This window comes from Cherax quadricarinatus, chromosome 2 (assembly GCF_038502225.1).
Source record: "Cherax quadricarinatus isolate ZL_2023a chromosome 2, ASM3850222v1, whole genome shotgun sequence".
Classification (NCBI taxonomy): domain Eukaryota; kingdom Metazoa; phylum Arthropoda; class Malacostraca; order Decapoda; family Parastacidae; genus Cherax; species Cherax quadricarinatus.
The window spans coordinates 5,424,216-5,450,943 of record NC_091293.1 but is presented as its reverse complement, the minus strand read 5'-3'; the positions used below and the strand labels follow the sequence as shown (position 1 = coordinate 5,450,943).

The window sequence follows — 26,728 nt, the reverse complement described above, 5'->3', positions numbered from 1 at the left end:
CTTCTGGCCGGCCTTGTGGTATATCTTTCTTCTGGCCCGCCTTGTGGTGTATCTTTCTTCTGGCCCGCCTTGTGGTGTATCTTTCTTCTGGCCTGCCTTGTGGTGTATCTTTCTTCTGGCCTGCCTTGTGGTGTATCTTTCTTCTGGCCCGCCTTGTGGTGTATCTTTCTTCTGGCCCGCCTTGTGGTGTATCTTTCTTCTGGCCTGCCTTGTGGTATATCTTTCTTCTGGCCCGCCTTGTGGTGTATCTTTCTTCTGTCCTGCCTTGTGGTGTATCTTTCTTCTGGCCTGCCTTGTGGTGTATCTTTCTTCTGGCCTGCCTTGTGGTGTATCTTTCTTCTGGCCTGCCTTGTGGTGTATCTTTCTTCTGGCCTGCCTTGTGGTATATCTTTCTTCTGGCCTGCCTTGTGGTGTATCTTTCTTCTGGCCCGCCTTGTGGTGTATCTTTCTTCTGGCCCACCCTGTGGTATATCTTTCTTCTGGCCTGCCTTGTGGTGTATCTTTCTTCTGGCCCGCCCTGTGGTATATCTTTCTTCTGGCCTGCCTTGTGGTGTATCTTTCTTCAGGCCTGCCTAGTGGTGTATCTTTCTTCTAGCCTGCCCTGTGGTATATCTTTCTTCTGGCCTGCCCTGTGGTATATCTTTCTTCTGGCCCGCCCTGTGGTATATCTTTCTTCTGGCCTGCCTTGTGGTATATCTGTCTTCTGACCTCCCTTGTGGTGTATCTTTCTTCTGGCCCGCCTTGTGGTATATCTTTCTTCTGGCCTGCCTTGTGGTGTATCTTTCTTCTGGCCTGCCTTGTGGTGTATCTTTCTTCTGGCCTGCCTTGGTATTGTACCTTTCTTCTGGTGTATCCTGCCTGCCTAGTGGTGTATCTTTCTTCTAGCCCGCCCTGTGGTATATCTTTCTTCTGGCCTGCCTTGTGGTGTATATCTTTCTTCTGGCCTGCCTTGTGGTGTATCTTTCTTCTGGCCTGCCCTGTGGTATATCTTTCTTCTGGCCTGCCCTGTGGTATATCTTTCTTCTGGCCTGCCTTGTGGTGTATGGTGTATTGTACCTTTCTTCTGGCCTGCCTTATGGTGTATCTTTCTTCTGGCCTGCCTTGTGGTGTATCTTTCTTCTGGCCTGCCTTGTGGTGTATCTTTCTTCTGGCCTGCCTTATGGTGTACCTTTCTTCTGGCCTGCCTTGTGGTGTATCTTTCTTCTGGCCTGCCTTGTGGTGTATCTTTCTTCTAGACTGCCTTGTGGTATATGTTTCTTCTGGCCCGTGTTGTGGTATATCGTTGTACAAGAATGGTATACAATACCGACAAGATGAAAACTGAGACACATGTGCAACTTCTGAGTATCTTTATTGTAAACGTTTCGCCATCTAGTGGCTTTATCAATACAGATTCTAGGGCATAATTTGAAGACAGAACTATATACAATGATGAGGTAATCAGTCTCTCAGCCTTGGAGCTGGTGTGAAGAGCACTGTAGTCGTGAAGATTTTGGAGCATAGGCAAGGAGGCTAGCACTTATATACTAACGTCAGGTGGAGAGGGACGGGTAGCAGACGAGGGCATAGTCACTGGTAGGCGGGATTCCCCAGTGGAAGTAGGTCATACCCAAAGGGATGGGTTAAGTTGTAGTAGCCATGAAGAAGGTCATATAGATGTCCTCTGAACCAAGATTCCATGATGCTGCAGTGTCTGACAAGTTGTACAAGAATGGTATACAATACCGACATCACGCATCATGGAATCTTGGTTCAGAGGACATCTACATGACCTCCTTCATGGCTACAACAACAACTTACCCATCCCTTTGGGTATGACCTACTTCCACTGGGGAATCAGGCCTACCAGTGATTATGCCCTCGTCTGCTACTCGTCCCTTTCCACCTGACATTACTATACAAGCGCCAGCCTCCTTGTCTATGTTCCAGAATCTTCACGACTACGGTGCTCTTCACACCAACTCCAAGGCTAAGGTACTGATTACCTCATCTTCTGCATATAGTTCTACTGTCTTCAAATTATATCCTAGAATAATATAACGGATAATAGGAAAGCATCGATTTGGAAATAGAGTTTGAGTAAGAGTGGAACAAACTCCTGAGTAGCGTCATTGATGATAGAACCTTGTGTAGCAAGTACAACTCACACCCACCCTCACGAGTGGGTGAGGGTGGGTGTGAGTTGAACTTGCCTAGCATGGACCAGTAAGGTTGCTGCTGTGTTCTTTCTTTCTTATGCGCTTATGTTCTAAAAATGCAACATACTTGCTTCTGATAGTCAAACCACGGAACGGGTGGGGTGCTTACGCACTGGCCTGGAATTTTAGGACTCACTCTCAATGGGGTTCAGACCCCACCCGTTCCGTGGTTTGTTTGCAATCATGTTATTACGATTTCGTGAGTCATTGTTAGTCAATTTTGCCTCATACAGAGTTTTTCAACCTTCATGTAGGAGATACATCTTAACGATTTCCTTCAGTCGCTCTCCATATTGCATTCCTCTCACCTCAGGAACTTGTGTGGGCTCCAAACCATTGAATATTTCCAAGTCTCTGTATGTGCTTGGCAAGGCTGGGACTCCACATCAGGGTCAACTGCGCAGTTTCCTGGTGGTTCTCTATCTTGCAAGTTATAACATGTAGTTCTGTGATTCTTAATAGTCATTGCAGAGTCTAGTGTCACTCGAGGACATGCGTAACGTTGCTGAATGAGGAGTATCTTTATCTCATCCTAAGACAAGTCATAGTAATGATGAGTATCTTTATATCATCCTAACAACAGTCATAGTGATGATGAGTATATTTATATCATCCTAAGATAAATCATAGTAATGATAAGTATCTTTATCTCCTCCTAACACCAGTCATAATAATGATGAGTATCTTTAACTCATCTTCATACTAGAGTTAGAGATTACATTACGAGGATCATTCTCTCTCCTTCCCCTCTCTCCCTCACCTGTCGGAGTGCTTGACAGGGAAGCCGTCTAGCGTCCATGTCACTGAAGGAGTGGGACTCCCAGAGGCGATACACTTCAGGCTCACAGAAGGTCCTGGCTGCAGCGTCTGCTCGATGAACCGGTACTTGAGGACTGGGAGAGTATCTGTGGGAAGGAAGCAGGAGAGGCACATCAACCAGTGATAACCAGGACAAAGGTGCATCTAATAGCAAACTATAGTGTCAAAACTGGTAGATTTTTTTGTTCGTCATTCTAGTCACTTTGCTTTTTCTATGTTCACTTTAGGTTATCTTCCCTGACATACTCACCCAAATTTTTCCACCAACTTTCGCAGTAGAGTTCAGGACATTTTTTTTAGAGGAAACGTTCCTCCACTAGCGGCTGCTACAGTCCAGAAGAAGCCGCTACGAGCGAAATGTTTACTCTAATAAATTTCATAGACCCTACGTAAGTTTTTTTCCACATCTTGTCGGCATCACCATACCATTTTTCAATTTTCAATTTCTTTCAGAATCTACCCCCTCCCCCGCCCCCCCCCCCAAAAAAAAAAAATCCGAGTCATCAGTAAATAACAACTGTGACAGCACCATAAGCAGCTCTTCCACTTAATCAACGTCGGCAAGTTACTGTCACACACACACTGTCTTGCTCCTCAAGAACTTGAGCGCCCACATAAAATTTTGTAAAGTGAAAGTTCAATGAAATGTAAACGTTATTACATGAGTTACTGTTGTTCAGTCTCGCTTTAATAGTCTCTCTCTCTCTCTCTCTCTCTCTCTCTCTCTCTCTCTCTCTCTCTCTCTCTCTCTCTCTCTCTCTCTCTCTCTCTCTCTCTCTCTCTCTCTCTCTCTCTCTGTCTCTCTCTCTCTCTCTCTCTCTCTCTCTCTCTGTCTCTCTCTCTCTTTCCCCCTCTAACAGTTCATTGAACACTATTATAAATACTACTACTACTACTACTACTACTACCACTTCTATTAATAATAATAATAATAATAATAATAATAATAATAATAATAATAATAATAATAATAATAATAATAATAATAATAATAATAATAATTAATAACAAATAATAGTACAGGTTGAAGCATAGGTTTCTGATACAGTCAAATATAAGCAATGAAGATTTGAAGCCGCTCGGCAGTCATTCACAGGTTATCACATGGAAACTAATATTCTTCTTCCCTCAATAAAAATCCCAAAACCAACTGGAACCATCTATACTTATTATAATATGCCATTTATAAAAGTTAAAAGCCAATCAAAAGAGACATTCTATAGTTATTGTATAGACACCAAAATCCAAAAATACACCTAGACTAAGTTTGAAACTGCTCAGAAGTTACATTCTCAAGTTGTCAGTGGTGAAGGTTTGAAACCGATCGAATAAGACATTCTCAAATTATTTCATGACAACCAGTTGAAAATAATCGAAAAGTTTGAAACCGATCAAACGATGCGTTCCCCAGTTATCACACATAACTCAACATTTTTCAACTTCATTAACTATGTTATAAGACTGTCAAATTAACAAACACAGCCTTAACACACAAAGTTCTCATGAGTGTATTTAAGAGTGAACTTGTTGACAGTGACATACCAAAGATACTCCATAGAAAAAATATTCACCATTTTAAAAGTAAAAACAGCAAGTTTGGAGCAACACTACAATAACGATCACATGTTATTGGACGGAAATCGAAAACGGGAATCGTCTGTTTAAAGTTGACCGAAGGCCACCTGCACATCCTCCATGGACCTTTGCGTAGATACAATATACAAGTATTGGAAAATTGAACCCGATCAGGTGAGGCGTTCTCTAGTTATAAAAAAAAATCTCGAGGGTTAAAGATAAAACTGTATGTGAGTATGAGTGCCGGCTCTGGAATAAAACCGTAGAAAATACGCCATTTAAAATACGGCTCAAAAAAATCGAAAATTTAAAAACGCAGTCTGTCAATACTTCTCAGTTTTATTTTCCAGGTTATATTCTGTATGAAGTTTCTGCAGTCCTATTAGAAAAAACAATATTTTATATAATAACGAGTATTTGCATACGCCCTGTGAGATAGCTGGCAAGACGGCGAAGGATATGAAGTATAATTGTTTGCATCAGCAGCTGCACATCTCAGTGACTTCTCTAAGCTTCCTCTAAGTAACAAACCTCAACAATGAAGCTTTGAAGCTGATCGAACGAGGCTTTCACAAATTATTACATGGAAACTTATATTTCAGTTTTTCACAACTCGGTAATTTTGGCAAATGAGCAGCTTAACTACCCTAGATTAACCGGAAAATGTTTGTCGGTAAGCCACACCAGGCAGCTAGAAAAGTCGCTCTACATTCACTGCAGATAAATCAATTTGTTTTAAAAAAATGACCTTAAACTTTACACAACTGAAAACCAATGTGACTGTTTCAGTGCAGCCCAAAACCACTGAAGGTCTGAAGTCGACCAGAAGAAGCATTCTTCAGTTATTGCTTAGAAACCAACGATTCCACGTTAGGAAATTAGTAAATTTTCTTCTACAGTGATCTTCAGAATCAGCGTACTTATGTAATTTTACGAAAGATAATTGTTCACTATTTTAAAAATAAATTTGGCATATTGACACTAACTCGCTCCAGTAACAATGTGAACTGTTTTCCTGGTTGGATACACCAGTGTAGAAAGTTTGAAGCCGATTAGAAGAGTCGCTCTCAAGGCACTTCAAGGAAACTAAATCCGGGAATGATTAATGTAGGGAATGATCAGTACAAACCACTTCAAAGTTACAGTACAATAGAAAATTTGAAGCCGATTTGGTGAAGTGTTTTTAAATTATGAACGAAAACCCTAGAGATAGGAGGAAAAAACGTCAAAGATCACTTCATGGTATTCCCGTCGGGGATACAAAATTATGGTATAAACCTTGGTAATAGATAACGACGAGATGGTTTAGAAAGACACGTAAGCAAACACTAGGGCATATTTATTAGACAACGTTTTGGTCCTGGGACCTTGATGACGGGCCCAGTGATCAAGGTCCCAGGACAGCAACGCTTTCTAATAAATATGTCCTTGCGTTTGTTTAAGTGTATTTCTAAACTACACCAAATTATAATGAAACTGAAAGAGGGAAGGAAAACGGGACTGTTAATGGCACACTGGCACAGGATCACCGTCAAAGTTGGCGCTTCTAACTGCACCCGCAGCGACTTTAAATAAAAACTTTACCGATACACAGTTTTGGAAGCACTTACATCATGATCACTGTATGAATACCAAGAGCCTAGTGAGGCATACCAAGGATACTAGATGAGGGGAAGGAAGAATGGAGGGAAGGGGGGAGTTAAAGGGTGATGGTGAAGAAGACAGGTGTTAAGGATGAGGGGGAGAAAGGCAGAAGGGGAAGTGATTGGAGATAAGTAGGGAGGGGAGAAGGGATGTGGGAGAAAGGAAGGTTTAAAGAGGAGAGAACGAGATGTCTAGGAAGAAAGGAAGCGAGAAGGTGAGGAAGAGGAGAGGAGGAGGTGGGAAGTGGGGGATGGAGAAGAAGGGCGGTGAAAGTTGGGGGTTGGGGACGTGGGGAGAGGCTGGGTAAGGGATTTTCATAGTGGGGGAATGAGAGAGGAGGTTGGTGCTGGGTAGCTGCGACGGCAGTGATGGTAGGGTGATGGTGGTGCTGGTAGTAGTAGGTAGTAGTAGTAATAGTAGTAGTAATAGTGGTAGCAGTAGTAGTAGCAGTCGTAGCAGTAGCAGTGGTAATAGTAGTAGTAGTAATAGTGGTAGTAGTAGTAGTAGTCGTAGTAGTAGTAGCAGTAGTAGTAGTAATAATACTTTTTATTAACACATCGGCTGTTTCCCACCAAGTCAGGGTGACCCAAGAAGAAGAAACACTTTCATCATCATTCACTCCATCACTGTCTTGGCAGAGGCTTTATTGCGACCCCTGAATGGGTCGCAATGTATATAATGTATATTACCTTTTCTTATAATTTTATATTGCTTATATTTGCGATAATAGCTAAATCGTAAATATATTGCTTTATATTATTATTTGATTTATTTATATTATTAGGTAGAATGTAACATTTATATATGTTATTCAGTGCTCATAGTTCGAGTGTTAAGTATTTGACAACATTGTCTAACTATCGTTGTGCTCGTTATGCTGCCGGCTTCTCTGTGTTGCTGGGCAGCAGCAGCATGGAGTCACGTGATCAGGGGGGTGATCACATCTCACCTGCAGTAGTCTGCCTAGGCGCTGTCTCTTTTCTGTTGGACATTCTTCGAACAAGACGTGCCTAGCTCTCCCATGCTGGCCCTTGTTGGAAGATCGTCTCTGTCACTTTCTTGTTGTTGCTTCTGTGTAACTCTGTTCACAGAACATAGCCTAGACTTAGTGATTTTCGACATTGTACTGAGGTTGTGTGTCTCTTAGACACTCTGAGAAACTCAGGTCCTGAGCTGTAGCTTCTGACCTAATTTGTACTGGTATCTGTGCACTGTCAGAGTCGGGGATTTTCTAATGCTGAACTTAGATTCAGTAGTATGGGAGTTTTGTGACTTTTGTGGAGGATCTGCAGATGGTCCCTACTTAGTGTCGTTATATTTTCTGCTTGTTCCTGATTCTGTGTCACTGTTGCTTGTTATATTGCTATTCGGCTTGAAGTAGTTTTATTGTTCAAGCAAGCTGTTCTGATTGCCAGGTTGGTCAAGAAGTTAGTTTATATGAGGACTTATAGTCAGTCACTGGTTACGTCTAGTCGAGTCCTGAGACATAGCGAACTACTTAGAGCACTTACACACATACACAGAAACTTACTTGTATATATTTGTATTGTTATTAAATGTTAACAATGTACCAGACGGTACTTAAAAGTCATTAAGATGTGATATGTGACTTCAGCACAATACTACTGTACACGAGAGATTTGATTATTTTGGCTATGTTCATTACATTAATTTAATTTGATAATATACGCCTGGACAATTGTTATTAATAAACTTATTAAATGTTAATTTCTTTAGTTAGTAGCCTACCAGTTGTAATCCTGAAGCACTATTCAATCTTGCTGAATTCTAATGGATAATTGGATCAGGATACTGACTACTTGATACAAAAACCCAGTAACAGGCTGGATGCTAGAAGGGCAGCCCTTTCTAGTATTCACTGGAGATCTCTATGCTTATTAGAAATCGCGTTTTTTTTTTTGTAACAGGCGTGCCTACACTACAGTTAAAAAACTGCAACATATCTCCACCCCTCCTTCAGAGTGCAGGCACTGCACTTCCCACCTCCAGGACTCAAATCTGGCTAACCGTTTTCCCTGAATCGCATCATAAATGTTACTTTGCTCACAATCTAACAGCACGTAAATTCATTAAAAAACATTTGCTTCCACTCTCAACTAACACGCTCACGCACTTCTGCTGGAAGTCCAAGCCCTTCGCACACAAAACTTCTTTTACCCCCTCCCTCCAACCATTCCTAGGACGAACCCTACCTCGCCTTCCTTCCACTACAATTTTATACACCTTCCAACTCATTCAGTTTTGTTCCATCCTCTATAAATGTCCGAATCACTTCAACAACCCTTTCTCAGTAGTAGTAGTAATAGTAGTATTAGTAGTTGTATAATTAGAGACACTGTAAAATCCATAAGGTTCCTCTAGCGTTAGAGAGAGAGAGAGAGAGAGAGAGAGAGAGAGAGAGAGAGAGAGAGAGAGAGAGAGAGAGAGAGAGAGAGATACCGTCTATTTAGAGGGTAGTCACTTTCCTCCATCCCTTGGACGGTAGTGGCTGTTTTATTGTAAAGTTTTAAAACACACGAATAAAACACTGGGACATAGATAAAAGAAAATCTTTTGGTCCTGAGACCTTGAAACGTTTTATTATAAATAAGTCCAAGTGTTTTGCTCACTTGTGTTTTTCTTTTAAACCACTTCCGGGATCGTTTACGAAGCTATGTATTATAGTATTTTATGCACCTCAAAGTCCATCCTGTGAACGGTAGATGTTAGTTTACTGTGAACCACATGACCATCCTCTGGTGAGTCGCGCAACAACACAGGGATACACAAAATTCAAATTCAAATTCAAATTCAAATTCAAATTCAGATTCAAATTCAAAGTTTATTCTCTATAAGGATTACAATGTTGATTTTACAGAAATTTGGTTATTGTGTGGTTTACATGTTGTAAAATAGTGATTACAGAGTGTACCACTAGAACGCTTAGCATGGCTAGGCATTTCGGGCAGACTTAGTTTTATTCTTAATTGTAAAATATTACAAATTATGAGGTAAGTTGGTATTATGACTAAGTGACTAAATACTAGTTTGTGAGTTTAGCAATGTGAATGCTTTTGTTTTGGCACAGTACATAGTTTCAGTATTGGAGTATCACAGGATTCATTATTTTAAGATTGAGATTAATATTTCTGTTTATGGTCAAATGAGTGAGTGAGTGTAAGTGTGAACCACCAGGTGGTATTCGTGTAGTTAGCTGATGGGGTGTAACAGAGAGATAAGATGTTTTCTAATGGTAGTTTTGAAGGTGATGAATGTGTCTGCAGTTCTAGAGTTCTCAGGTAGGGTATTCCAGATTTTAGGGCCTTTGACATACATTGAATTTTTGTAAAGGTTTAGTCGGACACGGGGAATGTCGTAGAGATGTTTGTGTCTGGTGTTATGCCTGTGGGTTCTGTCACAACTATCAAGAAAGCGTTTTAGGTCAAGGTTGATTTTAGAGTTTAAGGCCCTGTAGATGTAGATTGCACAGTAGTAAGTGTGGATGTACTGAACAGGGAGTAAGTTTAGGTCTATGAAGAGTGGGGGGGGGGTGTTGCCAGGGATGGGATTTAGTGATTATTCTTACTGCAGCTTTTTGTTTGGTTATTATTGGCTTTAGGTGTGTTGCTGCAGTTGATCCCCAAGCACAAATAGCATAGGTGAGGTATGGATAAATAAGTGAGTGGTATAGTGTGAGAAGGGCATTTTGCGGCACGTAGTATCGTATCTTGGAGAGGATCCCAACCGTTTTGGATACTTTTTTGGTTATATGCTGGATATGGGTGCTGAAATTCAGGTTGTTGTCAAGGTATAAGCCTAGGAATTTGCCCCCATTATTTCTGGTAATTAGCGTGTTGTCAATCTTAATGTTAATTTGTGCATCTCCTGCTCTGCTACCAAACATAATATAGTAGGTTTTGTCAGCGTTAAGCGTAAGTTTATTGGCTGTCATCCAAGTCGATATTTTGATCAGCTCCTCATTCACAATGGTGTTGAGGGTGGCAAGATTAGGGTGAGAGATGACATAAGTCGTGTCGTCAGCAAAGAGAATGGGTTTCAGGTGTTGGGATACGTTTGGAAGGTCATTGATGTATATGAGGAAGAGCAGGGGACCAAGGACACTTCCCTGCGGAACTCCAGTATCAATTGGCCGTGTTGCTGATGCTGTGTCTTTAATGGTGACATACTGATACCTATTAGTAATGTAAGATTTGAAATAAGCAAGTGCATGGCCTCTTATACCGTAATGATCAAGTTTGTGGAGTAGGATGTCGTGGTCTACTGTGTCAAAAGCTTTTCTTAGGTCAATAAAAATTCCTAGTGGATATTCCTTATTTTCCAATGCTGTGTACAGCAGATCTAGCATTTTTCTGATTGCATCATTAGTGCTTTTATTTTTCCTGAATCCAAATTGGCAGGGGTTTAGTATGTTTTGAGCCGTTATAAATGAATACAGTCTCCTGTGCACGAGTTTCTCAAAGATTTTGGATAGCAATGGTAAGTTAGATATTGGCCTATAGTTGTTTAAGTCTGTAGGGTCACCACCTTTATGTATTGGTGTAACCCTTGCCATCTTGAGTAGTTTCGGGAAGGTGCTAGTCTCTAGTGACTTGTTAAAAGTAATGAAATAGCATGCGAAAGGACATGGGCCGCTCGCTTGTACAGTAATGGTGGGACATGAGACAGATTCCCCGAGTTATTTTTAAGTGACTTTATAATCTCGGTGACTTCCATGGGCTCAGTTGGTGCAAGATAGAAGGAATTAGGGAAATTCCCATCTAGGTAGTCCCCGGCATGGGCATTGGTATGTGGGATTTTACTGGCGAGATTAGATCCTATGGTTGAGAAGAAGTCGTTTATCTTGTTAGCTGTGTAGGCTTAAAAAGGAGTTAACACGATAACTTCTCGACGTATATCCACAACTGGTCTCACCTTCTGCAAGCAGATTGAGGATTGTACGAAATGTTACGAAGCTGTAGTTCGCTTAGTAATATCTTCTGTGGAACTTAGTGGTGGTGGTGGTGGTAGTGGTGGTTGTGACGGTGGTGATGGTAATTGTAGTGGTGGTAGTGCTAATTGTTGTTGTGGTGGTAGTGGTAGTTGGGGTGGTGGTGGTAGCAGTAGTGGTGGTGGTGAAAGTGATGGTGGTTGTGGTAGGAGTGGTGGTGGTGGTGATGGTGGTAATGGTGGTGGTGGTGGTGGTGGTAGTTGTGGTGGTGGTAGTTGTAATGTTGGTAGTAGTGGTGGTGGTGGTAGTGGTATTAGTGGTGGTGGTAGTTGTAGTGGTGATAGCAGTTTTGGTGCTGGTGGTGGTGGTGCTGATAGTGGTGGTGATAATAGTAGTGGTGGAGGTGGTAGTGTTAGTTGGGATGGTGGTGGTAGCAGTAGTGATGGTGGTTGTGGTAGGAGTGGCGTTGGTGGTGGTGGTGGTAGTGGTGGAGGTCGTGGTGGTGGTGATGGTGGTAATGATGGTGGTGGTGGTAGAAGTGGTGGTGGTGGTGATGGTAGTATTGCTGGTGGTGGTGGTGGAGGTGGTGGTAGTGGTGGTGGTGGTGGTGGAAGTGGTAGTTGTGGTGGTGGTAGTGGTAGTGGTTGTGCTGGTAGAAGTGGTGGTGGTGGTGGTGATGGTAGTATTGTTGGTGATGGTGGTGGTGGTGGTAGTGGTAGTGGTTGTGCTGGTAGAAGTGGTGGTGGTGGTGGTGATGGTAGTATTGTTGGTGATGGTGGTGGTGGTGGTAGTGGTAGTGGTTGTGCTGGTAGAAGTGGTGGTGGTGGTGGTAAAAGTGTTGGTGTTGATGGTAGTATTGTTGGTGATGGTGGTGGTGGTGGAGGTAGTGGCGGTGGTGATGGTGGTGGTGGAGGTGGTAGTTGTGGTGTTGGTGGTGGTGGTTGTGGTAGTGGTTGTGCTGGTAGAAGTGGTGGTGGTGGTGATGATGGTAGTATAGTTGGTGATGGTGGTGGTAGTGGTAGTGGTTGTGCTGGTAGAAGTGGTGGTGGTGGTGCTAGAAGTGTTGGTGGTGATGGTAGTATGGTTGGTGATGGTGGGGGTGGTGGTAGAGGTGGTGGTAGTGGTGGTGGTAATGGTTGTGGTGGTGGTGGTAGTTGTGGTGGTGCTGGTAGTGGTAGTGGTTGTGGTGGTGGAAGTGGTGGTGGTGGTGGAGGTGGTAGTTGTGGTGGTGGTGGTAGTGGTGGCAGTAGTGGTGGTTGTGGTTTTAGTGTTGAAGGTAGGGGTGGCGGTTGTGGTTGTGATGGCGGTGGTGGTGGTAATTGTGGTGGTTGTGGTAGTTACAGTTGTGGTGGCAGTAGTGGTGGTGGTGGTAGTGGTATTGGTGGTGGTGGTAGTTGTAGTGGTGATAGTGGTTTTGTTGCTGGTGGTGGTGGTGCTGGTAGTGGTGGTGATAGTAGTAGTGGTGGTGGTGGTAGTGGTGGTAGTGGTAGTTGGGGTGGTGGTGGTGGTAGCAGTAGTGGTGGTGGTGGAAGTGATGGTGGTTGTGCTAGGAGTGGTGGTGGTGGTGGTGGTGATGGTGGGGGAAGCGGTAGTTGTGATGGTAGTGGTAGTGGTGGGGGTGGTAGTGGTAATGTAATGGTGGTAATTGTGATGGTGGTAATTGTGGTGGTGGTGGTTGTGGCTGTGGTGGTGGCAGTTGTGGTGGTGATGGTGGTAGTTGTGGTGGTGGTTGTGGTAGGAGTGGTGGTGGTGATGGTAGTGGTGGTGGTGATAGTGGTGCTAGAAGTGGTGGTGGTAGACGTGATCGTGGTAGTGGTGATGATGGTGGTGGTGGTGGTGGTGGTGGTGCTAGTGGTGATGATGGTCGTGGTGGTGGAGGTGGTAGTGGTAGTGGTGGTGGAAGTGGTGGTAGTGGTAGAAGTGGTGGTGGTAGTGGTGGTGGTAATGATGGTGGTGGTGGTTTAGGTGGTAGTTGTGGTGGTGGTGGTAGTGGTGGTAGTGGTGGTGGTTGTGGTGTTGGTGGTGGTTGTTGCGGCCTCCTACCAAATTGGTGGTTAAGTAGTTAATCTGGCGGCCTGCTGTACCACTGGGTACGTCATCAAACCCATTGAGGTGACTGCTGAACCGGCTTGATTGACAATGTTCACCCAACTGCCTCACGAAGTACACCTGATGGTGACATCTACTGGCCTTGACAGTGTTCACCAGAATCTCACGGAATACACCTGCTGGTGACTGACCTTGGAGAGTGTTCACCAGACTGCCTCACGGTGTACATCTGTGGACACCTACTGACTTAGGCCTCTGTAGAAGACCTCAGGGACCTGTGGGTCTGTCTGAGGACGGACACGTGGGAAGCCAGGGTGTTGTAATCCGGTGAGCGTTGTCATGACACGGACATGGAAAGTCAGGGGTGGGTAACCCGGTGAGTGTCAGGTGACAGGTGACAGGTGACACACACGTATTCTTAGAAAAAAAAGTCTGTGTTGTAACCCGGTGAGTTAGTGTCAAATGACGCGGTGAAAAGGGCGTAAAGAGACTAACTGTTAAAACATGGGGACAAGGCAGTGTCGTGGGTGTACCACGGTGAAGGAATGTTGTAACACGGAGCAAAGGGTGTCGTGTGACACGGAGAACAGGGTAACGTGTGACACATGAGAAGGGTGTTATAACGCGGAGACAAGGTGGTGTCATAGGACACGATGAAGGAGAGTCTTAACACTGGGATTCGTAGTGTCGTAAGACACCTGAAGATGGCAGTAACATATGACACTGTGGCACTTAGCTTTATGATGATTTACTTTTACATTGATTATGTGACTTTGTATAAAGTAGCTATACCTAAGATATGAGTAAGAATTATTAACCCTCTTAAGTAATGTGCAAATCCCACTTAAATACAACCCCTCTCTCACTCACGTACTTATCTGCAGCAATGTTCTTCCATTCTTATGTTCTCATCTCCTTCAATGACCCTGCTAGGAAAACTGTTCCACTCATCGACTATATTTCCAAACCAATACTTTTCCTATATCCTTTCTAAATCAGAAAAAAAGACACTCATGCAACATTTGCGAATCTTTATTGTCTCAATCTTCAACTTGTCGTTTTTTTCCAACCATTTATCATATCTGTAAGACATTGCAAGAATCATGGGATCTTGATACAAAGAATTCTTCAACATTTCTCCAACCTTTGGACGAGGACCTACTTAGACTAGTGGATGGTTCCATTATGACCCCGCCTCCTCCTGCTTCGCGTCATCTGACTGCAGTATATAAGCCACGTTTACGGCCCTATACTCGATATTCTACAAGATTGATGAACTGAACATATCGACTCCAGGCTGAGGGCCGATTACCTCACACTCCTCCTCTCCTTACACCTCTCTGCTTTGTATTGGACTGATGAAGCTACTGTGTGGCGAAACGTTTCTTCAGTAAAGATTCTCATATGTTGTATAAGTGTCTCAATCTTCCACAACGACTGGACTTAGTTTCCTGCTAGCTTCTAGCCAGTACGGCCTTTTCCAACGGCGGTGTCACTGACAGAAATGCTAGTGTCGGACACGGAAAGAAAGTTGTCAAGTGGACACGGAAGAGGAATGTTATGCTGATGGTGGTGGTAGATGTGGTGGTGGTAGTGGTGATGGTGGTAATTGTGTTGGCGGAGGTTGTTGTGGTGGTGGTAGTTGTGGTGGTGATAGTGTCGGGGTTGAAGTGAAGGAGGGTCAGAAAGAACGAGGTCATTACATCCACTGTTAGTAACCACAAAATTTATACAAGGAACGTCCTGAATACAAATAATGGTGAGAGGCGACACATTACCCTCAGTGAGCTTCATGTCGTCGTTTAAATGCACGACACGTGACTAAACATTTATCCCGTAGCTATGTTTAATGAGCATGATGAAAATAATGAGGGAAGGAGGAATGGGAAGGAGGGAGAGAAGGCATGGGAAGGAGGGAGAGAAAGCATGGGAAGGAGGAAGAGAAGGAATCGGAAGGAGAAAGAGAAGGCTTGGGAAGGAGAGAGAGAAGGTATGGGAAGTAGGGAGAGAAGACATGGGATAGAGGGAGAGAAGGTAATGGAAGGAGGGAGAGAAGGCATTGGAAGGAGAGAGAGAAGGTATGCGAAGGAGGGAGAGAAGGCATAGGATAGAGGGAGAGAAGGTAAGGGAAGGAGCGAGAGAAAGCAAGGGAAGGAGGGAGAGAAGGCATGGGAAGGTGTGAGAGAAGGCATGGGAAGGAGGGAGGGAAGGCATGGGAAGGAGGAGAGGGAAGGCATGGGAAGGAGTGAGAGTAGGCATGGGAAGAGGGAAAGAAGGCATGGGAAGGAGGGAGAGAAGGCATGGGAAGGATGGAGGGAAGGCATGGGAGGGAGAGAATGCATGGGATGGGAAGGAGGGAGTGAAGGCATGGGAAGGAGGGAGTGAAGGCATGGGAAGGAGGGAGAGAAGGCATGGGAAGGAGGGAGAGAAGGCATGGGAAGGAGGGAGAGAAGGCATGGGAAGGAGGGGAGAAAAGGCATGGGAAAAAGGGAGAGAAGATAAGGGAAAGAGGGAGAGAAGGGAAGGGAAGAAGGGAGAGAAGGCAAGGGAAGGAGGGAGAGAAGGTATGGGAAGGAGTGAGAGTAGGTATGGGAAGGAGGGAGGGAAGGCATGGGAAGGAGTGAGAGTAGGCATGGGAAGGAGGGAAAGAAGGCATGGGAAGGAGGGAGAGAAGGCATGGGAAGGAGGGAGAGAAGGCAAGGGAAGGAGGGAGAGAAGGCAAGGGAAGGAGGGAGAGAAGGCATGGGAAGGATGGAGGGAAGGCATGGGAAGGAGGGAGAGAATGCATGGGAAGGAGGGAGAGAAGGCATGGGAAGGAGGGAGGGAAGGCATGGAAAGGAGGGAGAGAAGGAATGGGAAGGAGGGAGAGAAGGCATGGGAAGGAGGGAGAGAAGGCATGGGAAGGAGGGGAGAAAAGGCATGGGAAAAAGGGAGAGAAGATAAGGGAAAGAGAGAGAGAAGGGAAGGGAAGAAGGGAGAGAAGGCAAGGGAAGGAGGGAGAGAAGGCATGGGAAGGAGTGAGAGTAGGCATGGGAAAGAGGGAGGGAAGGCATGGGAAGGAGTGAGAGTAGGCATGGGAAGGAGGGAAAGAAGGCATGGGAAGGAGGGAGAGAAGGCATGGGAAGGAGGGAGAGAAGGCAAGGGAAGGAGGGAGAGAAGGCAAGGGAAGGAGGGAGAGAAGGCATGGGAAGGATGGAGGGAAGGCATGGGAAGGAGGGAGAGAAGGCACGGGAAGGAGGGAGAGAAGGCAAGGGAAGGAGGGAGAGAAGGCATGGGAACGAGGGAGAGAAGGCACGGAAAGGAGGGAGAGAAGGCATGGGAAGGAAGGAGTGAAGGCATAGGAAGGAGGGAGAGAAGGCAAGGGAAGGAGGGAGAGAAGGCATGGGAAGGGAACACCTCTACTAGTAGTCAAGAGAAGGCGGACCTCTTTGCCGAACACTTTGCTACCAAAATGCAAGTTCCTGATCCAGCAATGGACCCTCCTTGGCTAGCTGCAAGAACTGTGTCAAAACTGTCAGTGGTGACAATAAGGCAGGAGGAGGTATATTTCCTTCTTAAATCGCTTGACCAAGAAAAGGCTGTGGGTCCAGACAAGTTGAGCCCAAGATTGCTGAGAAGATGTGCAGACCAGCTAGCAGCACCTCTAACTCGTATCTTTCAGCACTGCCTAGTACAGTGTAAATGGCCCTCTCTGTGGAAAGAGGCAAATGTAGTCCCTGTTCACTAAAAGAAGAGCAGAGCAGAAATCAGCAACTACAGACCAGTGTCACTACTGTCAATCACTGGTAAGATGCTTGAGAAAATAATCTCAAGACAAATGACAGAGTTTTTTGACTACCACTCGCTACTTTGTGATCGTCAATATGGTTTCAGGAAAGGTTACTCTGCTGCTGATCTGTTGTTAAACCTCTCCACTAAGTGGCACCAGTCACTGGATGAATTCAAAGTCAGCTGTGTGGTAGCACTGGACATTGCTGGTGCTTTCGACCGGGTGTGGCACCAGGGCCTCTTAGCAAAACTTCAAGCACTGGGAATTGCAGGCTCTACGCTATGTCTCCTCAGTGATTACCTTCATGGTAGATCTCTAAGTATAGTTCTCAATGGAACGGAATCAGCAAGACATCCTATTGGGGCAAGTGTTCCACAAGGAAGCGTGCCGGGACCATTGTTATGGAATGTCTACTTCAATGACCTTCTTCATCTCATCCCAGAATCCCATGCATATGCAGACGACTGTACACTGATATTCACTTATCCAAGAGAAGAAATGCCAGCTGCTCTAAGCTTCATCAATCACCAGCTAAGAGCTACATCAGCTTGGGGAAACAGATGGCAAGTAACATTTGCACCTGAGAAAACGCAAATGATAATGGTCTCTAGGCATCATGATGATAATGTTGATGCAGTAGTAAGGATGAATGGGAGGGTGCTGGCACCTGGAGAAGAAGTTGATATTCTTGGGGTGAAATTTGACTCCAAACTAACCATGAAGAACCATGTTGTAAATCTTACAAACAAGGCAGCCAGGAAGCTTACAGCACTTCGCCATATCTCGTATCTGCTTGACAGTAGGGGTTGCAAGATTCTGTACGAGGCACAAGTACGCTCACACCTTGAGTATGCTCCACATTCTTGGTTTGCCTGCCCCCTCCTCTCATCTGCGACTGCTTGACAAAGTAGAGAATAGAGCAAGACGTCTCATCTCTCGCCTGGACCCATCCTGGATAGACCTGTCATTTCAGTAGAGCCTTAAGCACAGGAGGGATGTGGGTGGCCTTACTGGTATGTTCAAGGCCAATATTTTCAAAGTACCACACTTGGATCCACTTCGAGGACAGCGTGAAACAAGCTTTTATGCCACAAGACGGGCAGAAAGCAGCAACTTCACTCTGGCTGTACCCATCTCCAGAACATCACTCAATCTGAGATCATACATACCCAGGATGACTCGAGTATGGAACACATTCGTACAGTATAATGATGTCAACGAGATAAAGTCAGTTGATCAAATGAAAATGCTGGCCCACAGATGGCTCCAACATCATCCTGTTCCCTACTTGTATGTCTCATAACAACAAAAATGCTTTCAAATGAGCTGATGTAGGTAACAGCTCTTAGCTTGCCAATAAAGTTAGGAATCCTAAACCTGTAAATAGCTTGTCAATAAAGGTAAGGATCATTAACCTAAAATTATCAAACCCTGGGTAAAAAAAAAACACGGGAAAGAGGGAGAGAAGGCAAGGGAAGGAAGAAGAGAAGTCAAGGCAAGGAGGGAGAGAAGGAAAGGGAAGGAGGGAGAGAAGGCATGGAAAGGAGGGAGAGAAGGCAAGGGAAGGAGGGAGAGAAGGCACGGGAATTAGCGATATAAGGCATGGGAAGGAGGGAGAGAAGGCATAGGAAGGAGGGAGAGAAGGCAAGGGAAGGAGGGAGAGAAGGCATGGGATGGGACCACCTCTACTAGTAGTCAAGAGAAGCCGGACCTCTTTGCCGAACACTTTGCTACCAAAATGCAAGTTCCTGATCCAGCAATGGACCCTCCTTGGCTAGCTGCAAGAACTGTGTCAAAACTGTCAGTGGTGACAATAAGGCAGGAGGAGGTGCATTTCCTTCTTAAATCGCTTGACCAAGAAAAGGCTGTGGGCCCAGACAAGTTGAGCCCAAGATTGCTGAGAAGATGCGCAGACCAGCTAGCAGCACCTCTAACTCGTATCTTTCAGCACTGCCTAGTACAGTGTAAATGGCCCTCTCTGTGGAAAGAGGCAAATGTAGTCCCTGTTCACTAAAAGAAGAGCAGAGCAGAAATCAGCAACTACAGACCAGTGTCACTCCTGTCAATCACTGGTAAGATCCTTGAGACAATAATCTCAAGACAAATGACAGAGTTTTTTGACTACCACTCACTACTTTGTGATCGTCAATATGGCTTCAGGAAAGGTTACTCTGCTGCTGATCTGTTGTTAAACCTCTCCACTAAGTGGCACCAGTCACTGGATGAATTCAAAGTCAGCTGTGTGGTAGCACTGGACATTGCCGGTGCTTTCGACCGGGTGTGGCACCAGGGCCTCTTAGCAAAACTTCAAGCACTGGGAATTGCAGGCTCTACGCTATGTCTCCTTAGTGATTACCTTCATGGTAGATCTCTAAGTGTAGTTCTCAATGGAACGGAATCAGCAAGACATCCTATTGGGGCAAGTGTTCCACAAGGAAGCGTGCCGGGACCATTGTTATGGAATGTCTACTTCAATGACCTTCTTCATCTCATCCCAGAAACCCATGCATATGCAGACGACTGTACACTGATATTCACTTATCCATGAGAAGAAATGCCAGCAGCTCTTAGCTTCATCAATCACAAGCTAAGAGCTACATCAGCTTGGGGAAATAGATGGCAAGTAACATTTGCACCTGAGAAAACGCAAATGATAATGGTCTCTAGGCATCATGATGGTAATGGTGGTGCAGTAGTAAGGATGAATGGGAGGGTGCTGGCACCTGGAGAAGAAGTTGATATTCTTGGGGTGAAATTTGACTCCAAACTAACCATGAAGAACCATGTTGTAAATCTTACAAACAAGGCAGCCAGGAAGCTTACAGCACTTCGCCGTATCTCGCATCTGCTTGACAGTAGGGGTTGCAAGATTCTGTACGAGGCACAAGTATGCTCACACCTAGAGTATGCCCCACATTCTTGGTTTGCCTGTCCCCCCCCCCCTCTCATCTGCGACTGCTTGACAAAGTAGAGAACAGAGCAAGACGTCTCATCTCTCGCCTGGAACCATCCTGGATAGATCTGTCATTTCAGCAGAGTCTTCAACACAGGAGGGATGTGGGAGGCCTTACTGTTACGTACAAGGCCAATATTGACAAAGTACCACACTTGGATCCGCTTCGAGGACAGCGTGAAACAAGCTTTTATGCCACAAGACGGGCAGAAAGCAGCAACTTCACTCTGGCTGTACCCATCTCCAGAACATCACTCCATCTGAGATCATATATACCCAGGATGACTCGAGTATGGAACACATTCATACACCATAATGATGTCAACGAGATAAAGTCAGTTGATCAAATGAAAAGGCTGGCCCACAGATGGCTCCAACTTCTTCCTGTTCCTTACTTGTATGTCTCATAACAATAAAAATGTTTTCAAATGAGCTGATGTAGGTAACAGCTCTTAGCCTGCCAATAAAGTTTGAAATCCTTAACCTGTCAATAGCTTGTCAATAAAGTTAGGGATCCTTAATCTTGTCAAACCCTGTGTAAAAAAAAAGGAGGGAGAGAAAGCACGTGAAGGAGGGAGAGAAGGCATGGTAAGGAGCGAGAGAAGGCAGGGGAAGGAGGGAGAGAAGGCAGGGTTGTAAGGAGGGAGAGAAGGCAGGGTTGTTAGGAGGGAGAGAAGGCAGGGTTGTAAGGAGGGAGAGAAGGCAGGGTTGTAAGGAGGGAGAGAAGGCAGGGTTGTAAGGAGGGAGAGAAGGCACGTGATGGAGAGAAGAAGGCATGGTAAGGAGGGAGGGAAGGCATGGGAAGGAGGGAGAGAAGGAATGGAAAAAAAGGAGAGAAGGCAAGGGATGGAGGGAGAGAAGGCATGGGAAGGAGGGAGAGAAGGCATGGGAAAGAGGGAGAGAAGGCACGTGAAGGAGAGAAGAAGGCATGGGAAGGAGGGAGAGAAGGCATAGGAAGGAGGGAGAGAAGGGACTCGAAGGAGTGAGGGAAGGCATGGGAAGGAGTGAGAGAAGGCATGGGAAAGAGGAAGAGAAGGCATGGGAAGGAGGTAGACAAGGCATGGGAAGGAGGGAGAGAAGGCACGTGAAGAAGGGAGAAAAGGCAAGGGAAGGAGGAAGAGAAGGCAAGGGAAGGAGGGAGAGAAGGGACTCGAAGGAGTGAGGGAAGGCATGGGAAGGAGGGAGAAAAGGCATGGAAAGGAGGGAGAGAAGGCATGGGATGGAGGGAGATAAGGCATGAGAAGGAGGGAGAGAAGGCACGTGAAGGAGGGAGAGAATGCATGAGAAGGAGGGAGAGAAGGCAAGGTAAGGAGGGAGAGAAGGCATGGGAAGGAGGGAGAGAAGGCATGGGAAGGAGGGAGAGAAGGCACGTGGAGGAGGGAGAGAAGGTATGGGAAGGAGGGAGAGAAATCAAGGGAAGGAGGGAGAGAAGGCAAGGTAAGGAGGGAGAGAAGGCATGGGAAACAGGGAGAGAAGGCAAGGAAAGGAAGGAGAGAAGGCACTTAAAGGAGGGAGACAAGGCATGGAAAGGAGGGAGAGAAGGCATATGAAGGAGGGAGAGAAGGCATGGGAAGGAGGGAGAGAAGGCACGTGAAGTAGGGAGAGAAGGCTTGGGAAGGAGGAAGAGAAGGCAAGGGAAGGAGGGAGAGAAGGCAAGGGAAGGAGGGAGAGAAGGTACGTAAAAGAGGGAGAGAAAGCATGGGATGGAGGGAGAGAAGGCAAGGGAAGGAGGTAGAGAAGGCATGAGAAGGATTGAGAGAAGGAATGGGAAGGAGGGAGAGAAGGCATGGAAAGGAAAGAGAGAAGGCAAGGGAATGTGGGAGAGAAGGCATGGGAAGGAGGGGGAGAATCCATAGTCAGCTGTGTGGTAGCACTGGACATTGCTAGCGCTTTCGACCGGGTGTGGCACGAGGGCCTCTTAGCAAAACTTCAAGCACTGGGAAGGAGGGACAGAAGGCGTGGGAAGGAGGGAGAGAAGGCACGGGAAGGAGGGAGAGAAGGCATGGGAAGGAGGGAGAGAATGCATGGGAAGGAGGGAGAGAAGGCATGGGAAGGAGGGAGAGAAGGCACGGGAAGGAGGGAGAGAAGGCAAGTGAAGGACTGAGAGATGGCATGGAAAGGGGGTAGAGAAGGCACGGGAAGGAGGGAGAGAAGGCATGAGAAGAGGGAGAGAAGACATGGGAAGGAGGGAGAGAAGGTATGGGAATAAGGGAGTGAAGGCATGGGAAGGAGGCAAATGTAGTCCCTGTTCACAAAAAGAAGAGCAGAGCAGAAATCAGCAACTACAGACCAGTGTCACTCCTGTCAATCACTGGTAAGATCCTTGAGACAATAATCTCAAGACAAATGACAGAGTTTTTTGACTACCACTCACTACTTTGTTATCGTCAATTTGGCTTCAAGAAAGGTTCCTGCCTTACGAATTTATTAACTTTTTTCACTAAGGTATTTGAGGAGGTAGATCATGGTAATGAATATGATATTGTGTATATGGACTTCAGTAAGGCTTTTGACAGGGTCCCACATCAGAGACTATTGAGGAAAATTAAAGCACATGGAATAGGAGGAGAAATTTTTTCCTGGATAGAGGCATGGTTGACAAATAGGCAGCAGAGAGTTTGCATAAATGGGGAGAAATCAGAGTGGGGAAGCGTCACGAGCGGTGTTCCACAGGGGTCAGTGTTGGGCCCCCTGCTGTTCACAATCTACATAAACGACATAGATGAGGGCATAAAGAGCGACATCGGCAAGTTTGCCGATGACACCAAAATAGGCCGTCGAATTCATTCTGACGAGGACATTCGAGCACTCCAGGAAGATTTGAATAGACTGATGCAGTGGTCGGAGAAGTGGCAGATGCAGTTTAATATAGACAAATGCAAAGTTCTAAATGTTGGACAGGACAATAACCATGCCACATATAAACTAAATAATGTAGATCTTAATATTACGGATTGCGAAAAAGATTTAGGAGTTCTGGTTAGCAGTAATCTGAAACCAAGACAACAGTGCATAAGTGTTCGCAATAAAGCTAATAGAATCCTTGGCTTCATATCAAGAAGCATAAATAATAGGAGTCCTCAGGTTATTCTTCAACTCTATACATCCTTGGTTAGGCCTCATTTAGATTATGCTGCACAGTTTTGGTCACCGTATTACAGAATGGATATAAATTCTCTGGAAAATGTACAAAGGAGGATGACAAAGATGATCCCATGTATCAGAAACCTTCCCTATGAGGATAGACTAAGGGCCCTGAAACTGCACTCTCTAGAAAGACGTAGAATCAGGGGGGATATGATTGAGGTTTATAAGTGGAAGACAGGAATAAATAAAGGGGATGTAAATAGTGTGCTGAAAATATCTAGCCTAGACAGGACTCGCAGCAATGGTTTTAAGTTGGAAAAATTCAGATTCAGGAGGGATATAGGAAAGTACTGGTTTGGTAATAGAGTTGTGGATGAGTGGAACAAACTCCCAAGTACCGTTATAGAGGCCAGAACGTTGTGTAGCTTTAAAAATAGGTTGGATAAATACATGAGTAGATGTGGGTGGGTGTGAGTTAGACCTGATAGCTTGTGCTAACAGGTCGGTTGCCGTGTTCCTCCCTTAACTCAATGTGACCTGACCTGACTAGGTTGGGTGCATTGGCTTAAGCCGGTAGGGACTTGGACCTGCCTCGCATGGGCCAGTAGGCCTTCTGCAGTGTTCCTTCGTTCTTATGTTCTTATGTTCTTATGATCTGTTGTTAAACCTCTCCACTAAGCGGCACCAGTCACTGGATGAATCCAAAGTCAGCTGTGTGGTAGCACTGGACATTGCTGGCGTTTTCGACCGGGTGTGGCACCAGGGCCTCTTAGCAAAACTTCAAGCACTGGGAATTGCAGGCTCTACGCTATGTCTCCTCAGTGATTACCTTCATGGTAGATCTCTAAGTATAGTTCTCAATAGAACGGAATCAGCAAGACATCCTATTGGGGCAAGTGTTCCACAAGGAAGCGTGCTGGGTCCATTGTTATGGAATGTCTACTTCAACGACCTTCTTCATCTCATCCCAGAATCACATGCATATGCAGACGACTGTACACTGACATTCACTTATCCAAGAGAAGAAATGCCAGCTGCTCTAAGCTACATCAATCACCAGCTGAGAGCTACATCAGCTTGGGGAAATAGATGGCAAGTAACATTTGCACGTGAGAAAACGCAAATGATGATCGTCTCTAGACACCATGATGGTAATGCTGGTGCAGTAGTAAGGATGAATGGGAGGGTGTTGGCACCTGGAGAAGAAGTTGATATCCTTGGGGTGAAATTTGACTCCAAACTACCCATGAAGAACCATGTTGTAAATCTTGCAAACAAGGCAGCCAGGAAGCTTACAGCACTTCGCCGTATCTCGCATCTGCTTGACAGTAGGGGTTGCTAGATCCTGTACGAGGCACAAGTACGCTCACGCCTTGAGTATGCTCCACTTTCTTGGTTTGCCTGCCCCCCCTCTCATCTGCGATTGCTTGACAGAGTAGAGAACAGAGCAAGACGTCTCATCTCTCGCCTGGACCCATCCTGGATAGAGCTGTCATTTCAGCAGAGCCTTCAACATAGGAGGGATGTGGGTGGCCTTACTGTTGTGTACAAGGCCAATATTGTCAAAGTACCACACTTGGATCCACATCGTGGACAGCGTGAAACAAGCTTTTATGCCACAAGACGGGCAGAAAGCAGCAACTTCACTCTGGCTGTACCCTTCTCCAGAACATCACTCAATCTGAGATCATACATACCCAGGATGACTCGAGTATGGAACACATTCGTACAGCATAATGATGTCAACAAGTTAAAGTCAGTTGATCAAATGAAAATGCTGGCCCACAGATGGCTCCAACTTCATCCTTTTCCCTACTTGTATGTCTCATAACAATAAAAATGCTTTCAAATGAGCTGATGTAGGTAACAGCTCTTAGCTTGCCAATAAAGTTAGGAATTCTTAACCTGTAAATAGCTTGTCAATAAAGCTAGAGATCCTTACCCTTGTCAAACCCTGTGTCAAAAAAAAAAAAAAAGAAAAAGGAGGGAGAGAAGGCATGGGAAGGAGGGAGAGAAGGCATGGGAAGGAGTGAGGGAAGGCATGGGAAGAAGGAAGAGAAGGCATGGGAAGGAGGGAGAGAAGGAATGGGAAGGAGGGAGAGAAGGCATGGGAAGGAGGGAGAGAAGGCATGGGAAGGAGGGAGAGAAGGCATGGGAAGGAGGGAGAGAAGGCATGGGAAGGAGGGAGAGAAGGCATCAAAAGGAGGGAGAGAAGGCATGGGAAGGAGGGAGAGAAGGAATGGGAAGGAGGGAGAGAAGGCAGGGTTGTAAGGAGGGAGAGAAGGCAGGGTTGTAAGGAGGGAGAGAAGGCAGGGTTGTAAGGAGGGAGAGAAGGCAGGGTTGTAAGGAGGGAGAGAAGGCAGGGTTGTAAGGAGGGAGAGAAGGCAGGGTTGTAAGGAGGGAGAGAAGGCATGGGAAGGAAGGAGAGAAGGCATGGGAAGGAGGGAGAGAAGGCATGGGAAGGAGGGAGAGAAGGCATGGTAAGGAGGGAGAGAAGGCATGAGAAGGAGGGAGAGAAGGCATTGGAAGGAGGGAGGAAAGGCATGGGAAGGATGGAGAGAAGGCATGGGAAGGAGGGAGAGAAGGCATGAGAAGGAGGGAGAGAAGGCATCGGAAGGAGGGAGAGAAGGCATTGGAAGGAGGGAGAGAAGGCATGGGAAGGAGGGAGTGAAAGCAAGGGAAGGAGGGAGAGAAGGCATGGGAAGGAGGGAGAGAAGGCATTGGAAGGAGGGAGAGAAGGCATGGGAAGGAGGGAGTGAAAGCAAGGGAAGGAGGGAGAGAAGGCATGGGAAGGAGGGAGAGAAGGCATTGGAAGGAGGGAGAGAAGGCATGGGAAGGAGGGAGTGAAAGCAAGGGAAGGAGGGAGAGAAGGCATGGGAAGGAGGGAGAGCAAAGGAAGCTGCTCCCAGTGTTGATTACGTTACTTTCAGTTCTGCTGTTGGTGCTGTTGCTGTTGTTGCATCTTGTGGTGTTGCTGTTGTTGCGTCTTCTGGTGTTGCTGTTGTTGCATCTTCTGGTGTTGCTGTTGTTGCGTCTTCTGATGTTGCTGTTGTTGCGTCTTCTGGTGTTGCTGTTGTTGCATCTTCTGGTGTTGCTGTTGTTGCGTCTTCTGGTGTTGTTGCTGTTACGTCTTCTAGTGTTGCTGTTGTTGCATCTTCTGGTGTTGCTGTTGTTGCGTCTTCTGGTGTTGCTCTTGGTGCGTCTTCTAGTGTTGTTTTTGTTGCATCTTCTGGTGTTGCTGTTGTTGCGTCTTCTGGTGTTGCTGTTGTTGCGTCTTCTGGTGTTGCTGTTGCTGCGTCTTCTGGTGTTGCTGCTGTTACGTCTTCTAGTGTTGCTCTTGTAGCATCTCCTAGTATTTGTGTTGTTGCGTCTTCTGGTGTTGCTGTTGTTGCATCTTCTGGTGTTTCTCTTGTTGCATCTTCTAGTGTTGCTGTTGTTGCGTCTTTTGGTGTTGCTCTTGTTGCGTCTTCTGGTGATGTTGTTGTTGCGTCTTCTGGTGTTGCTTTTGTTGCGTCTTCTGGTGTTGCTGTTGTTGCGTCTTCTGGTGTTGCTGTTGTTGCGTCTTCTGGTGTTGCTGTTGCTGCGTCTTCTGGTGTTGCTGTTGTTGCGTCTTCTGGTGATGCTGTTGTTGCGTCTTCTGGCGTTGCTCTTGTTGCATCTTCTGGTGTTGCTGTTGTTGCATCTTC

At 45.7% G+C, this 26,728-nt stretch overlaps 1 protein-coding gene across 1 annotated transcript in view; it reads right to left on the bottom strand.

Moving 5' to 3' along the window:
* The window catches only part of LOC128690178 (cell adhesion molecule Dscam2-like), a 485,658-nt gene that overhangs the window by 276,492 nt on the left and 182,438 nt on the right, over positions 1 to 26,728 (bottom strand). Inside the window, exon 10 of the mRNA XM_070089455.1 lies at positions 2,959 to 3,103. Coding sequence (XP_069945556.1) covers positions 2,959 to 3,103 — 145 coding nt within the window. The remainder of the gene's footprint in view (positions 1 to 2,958; positions 3,104 to 26,728) is intronic.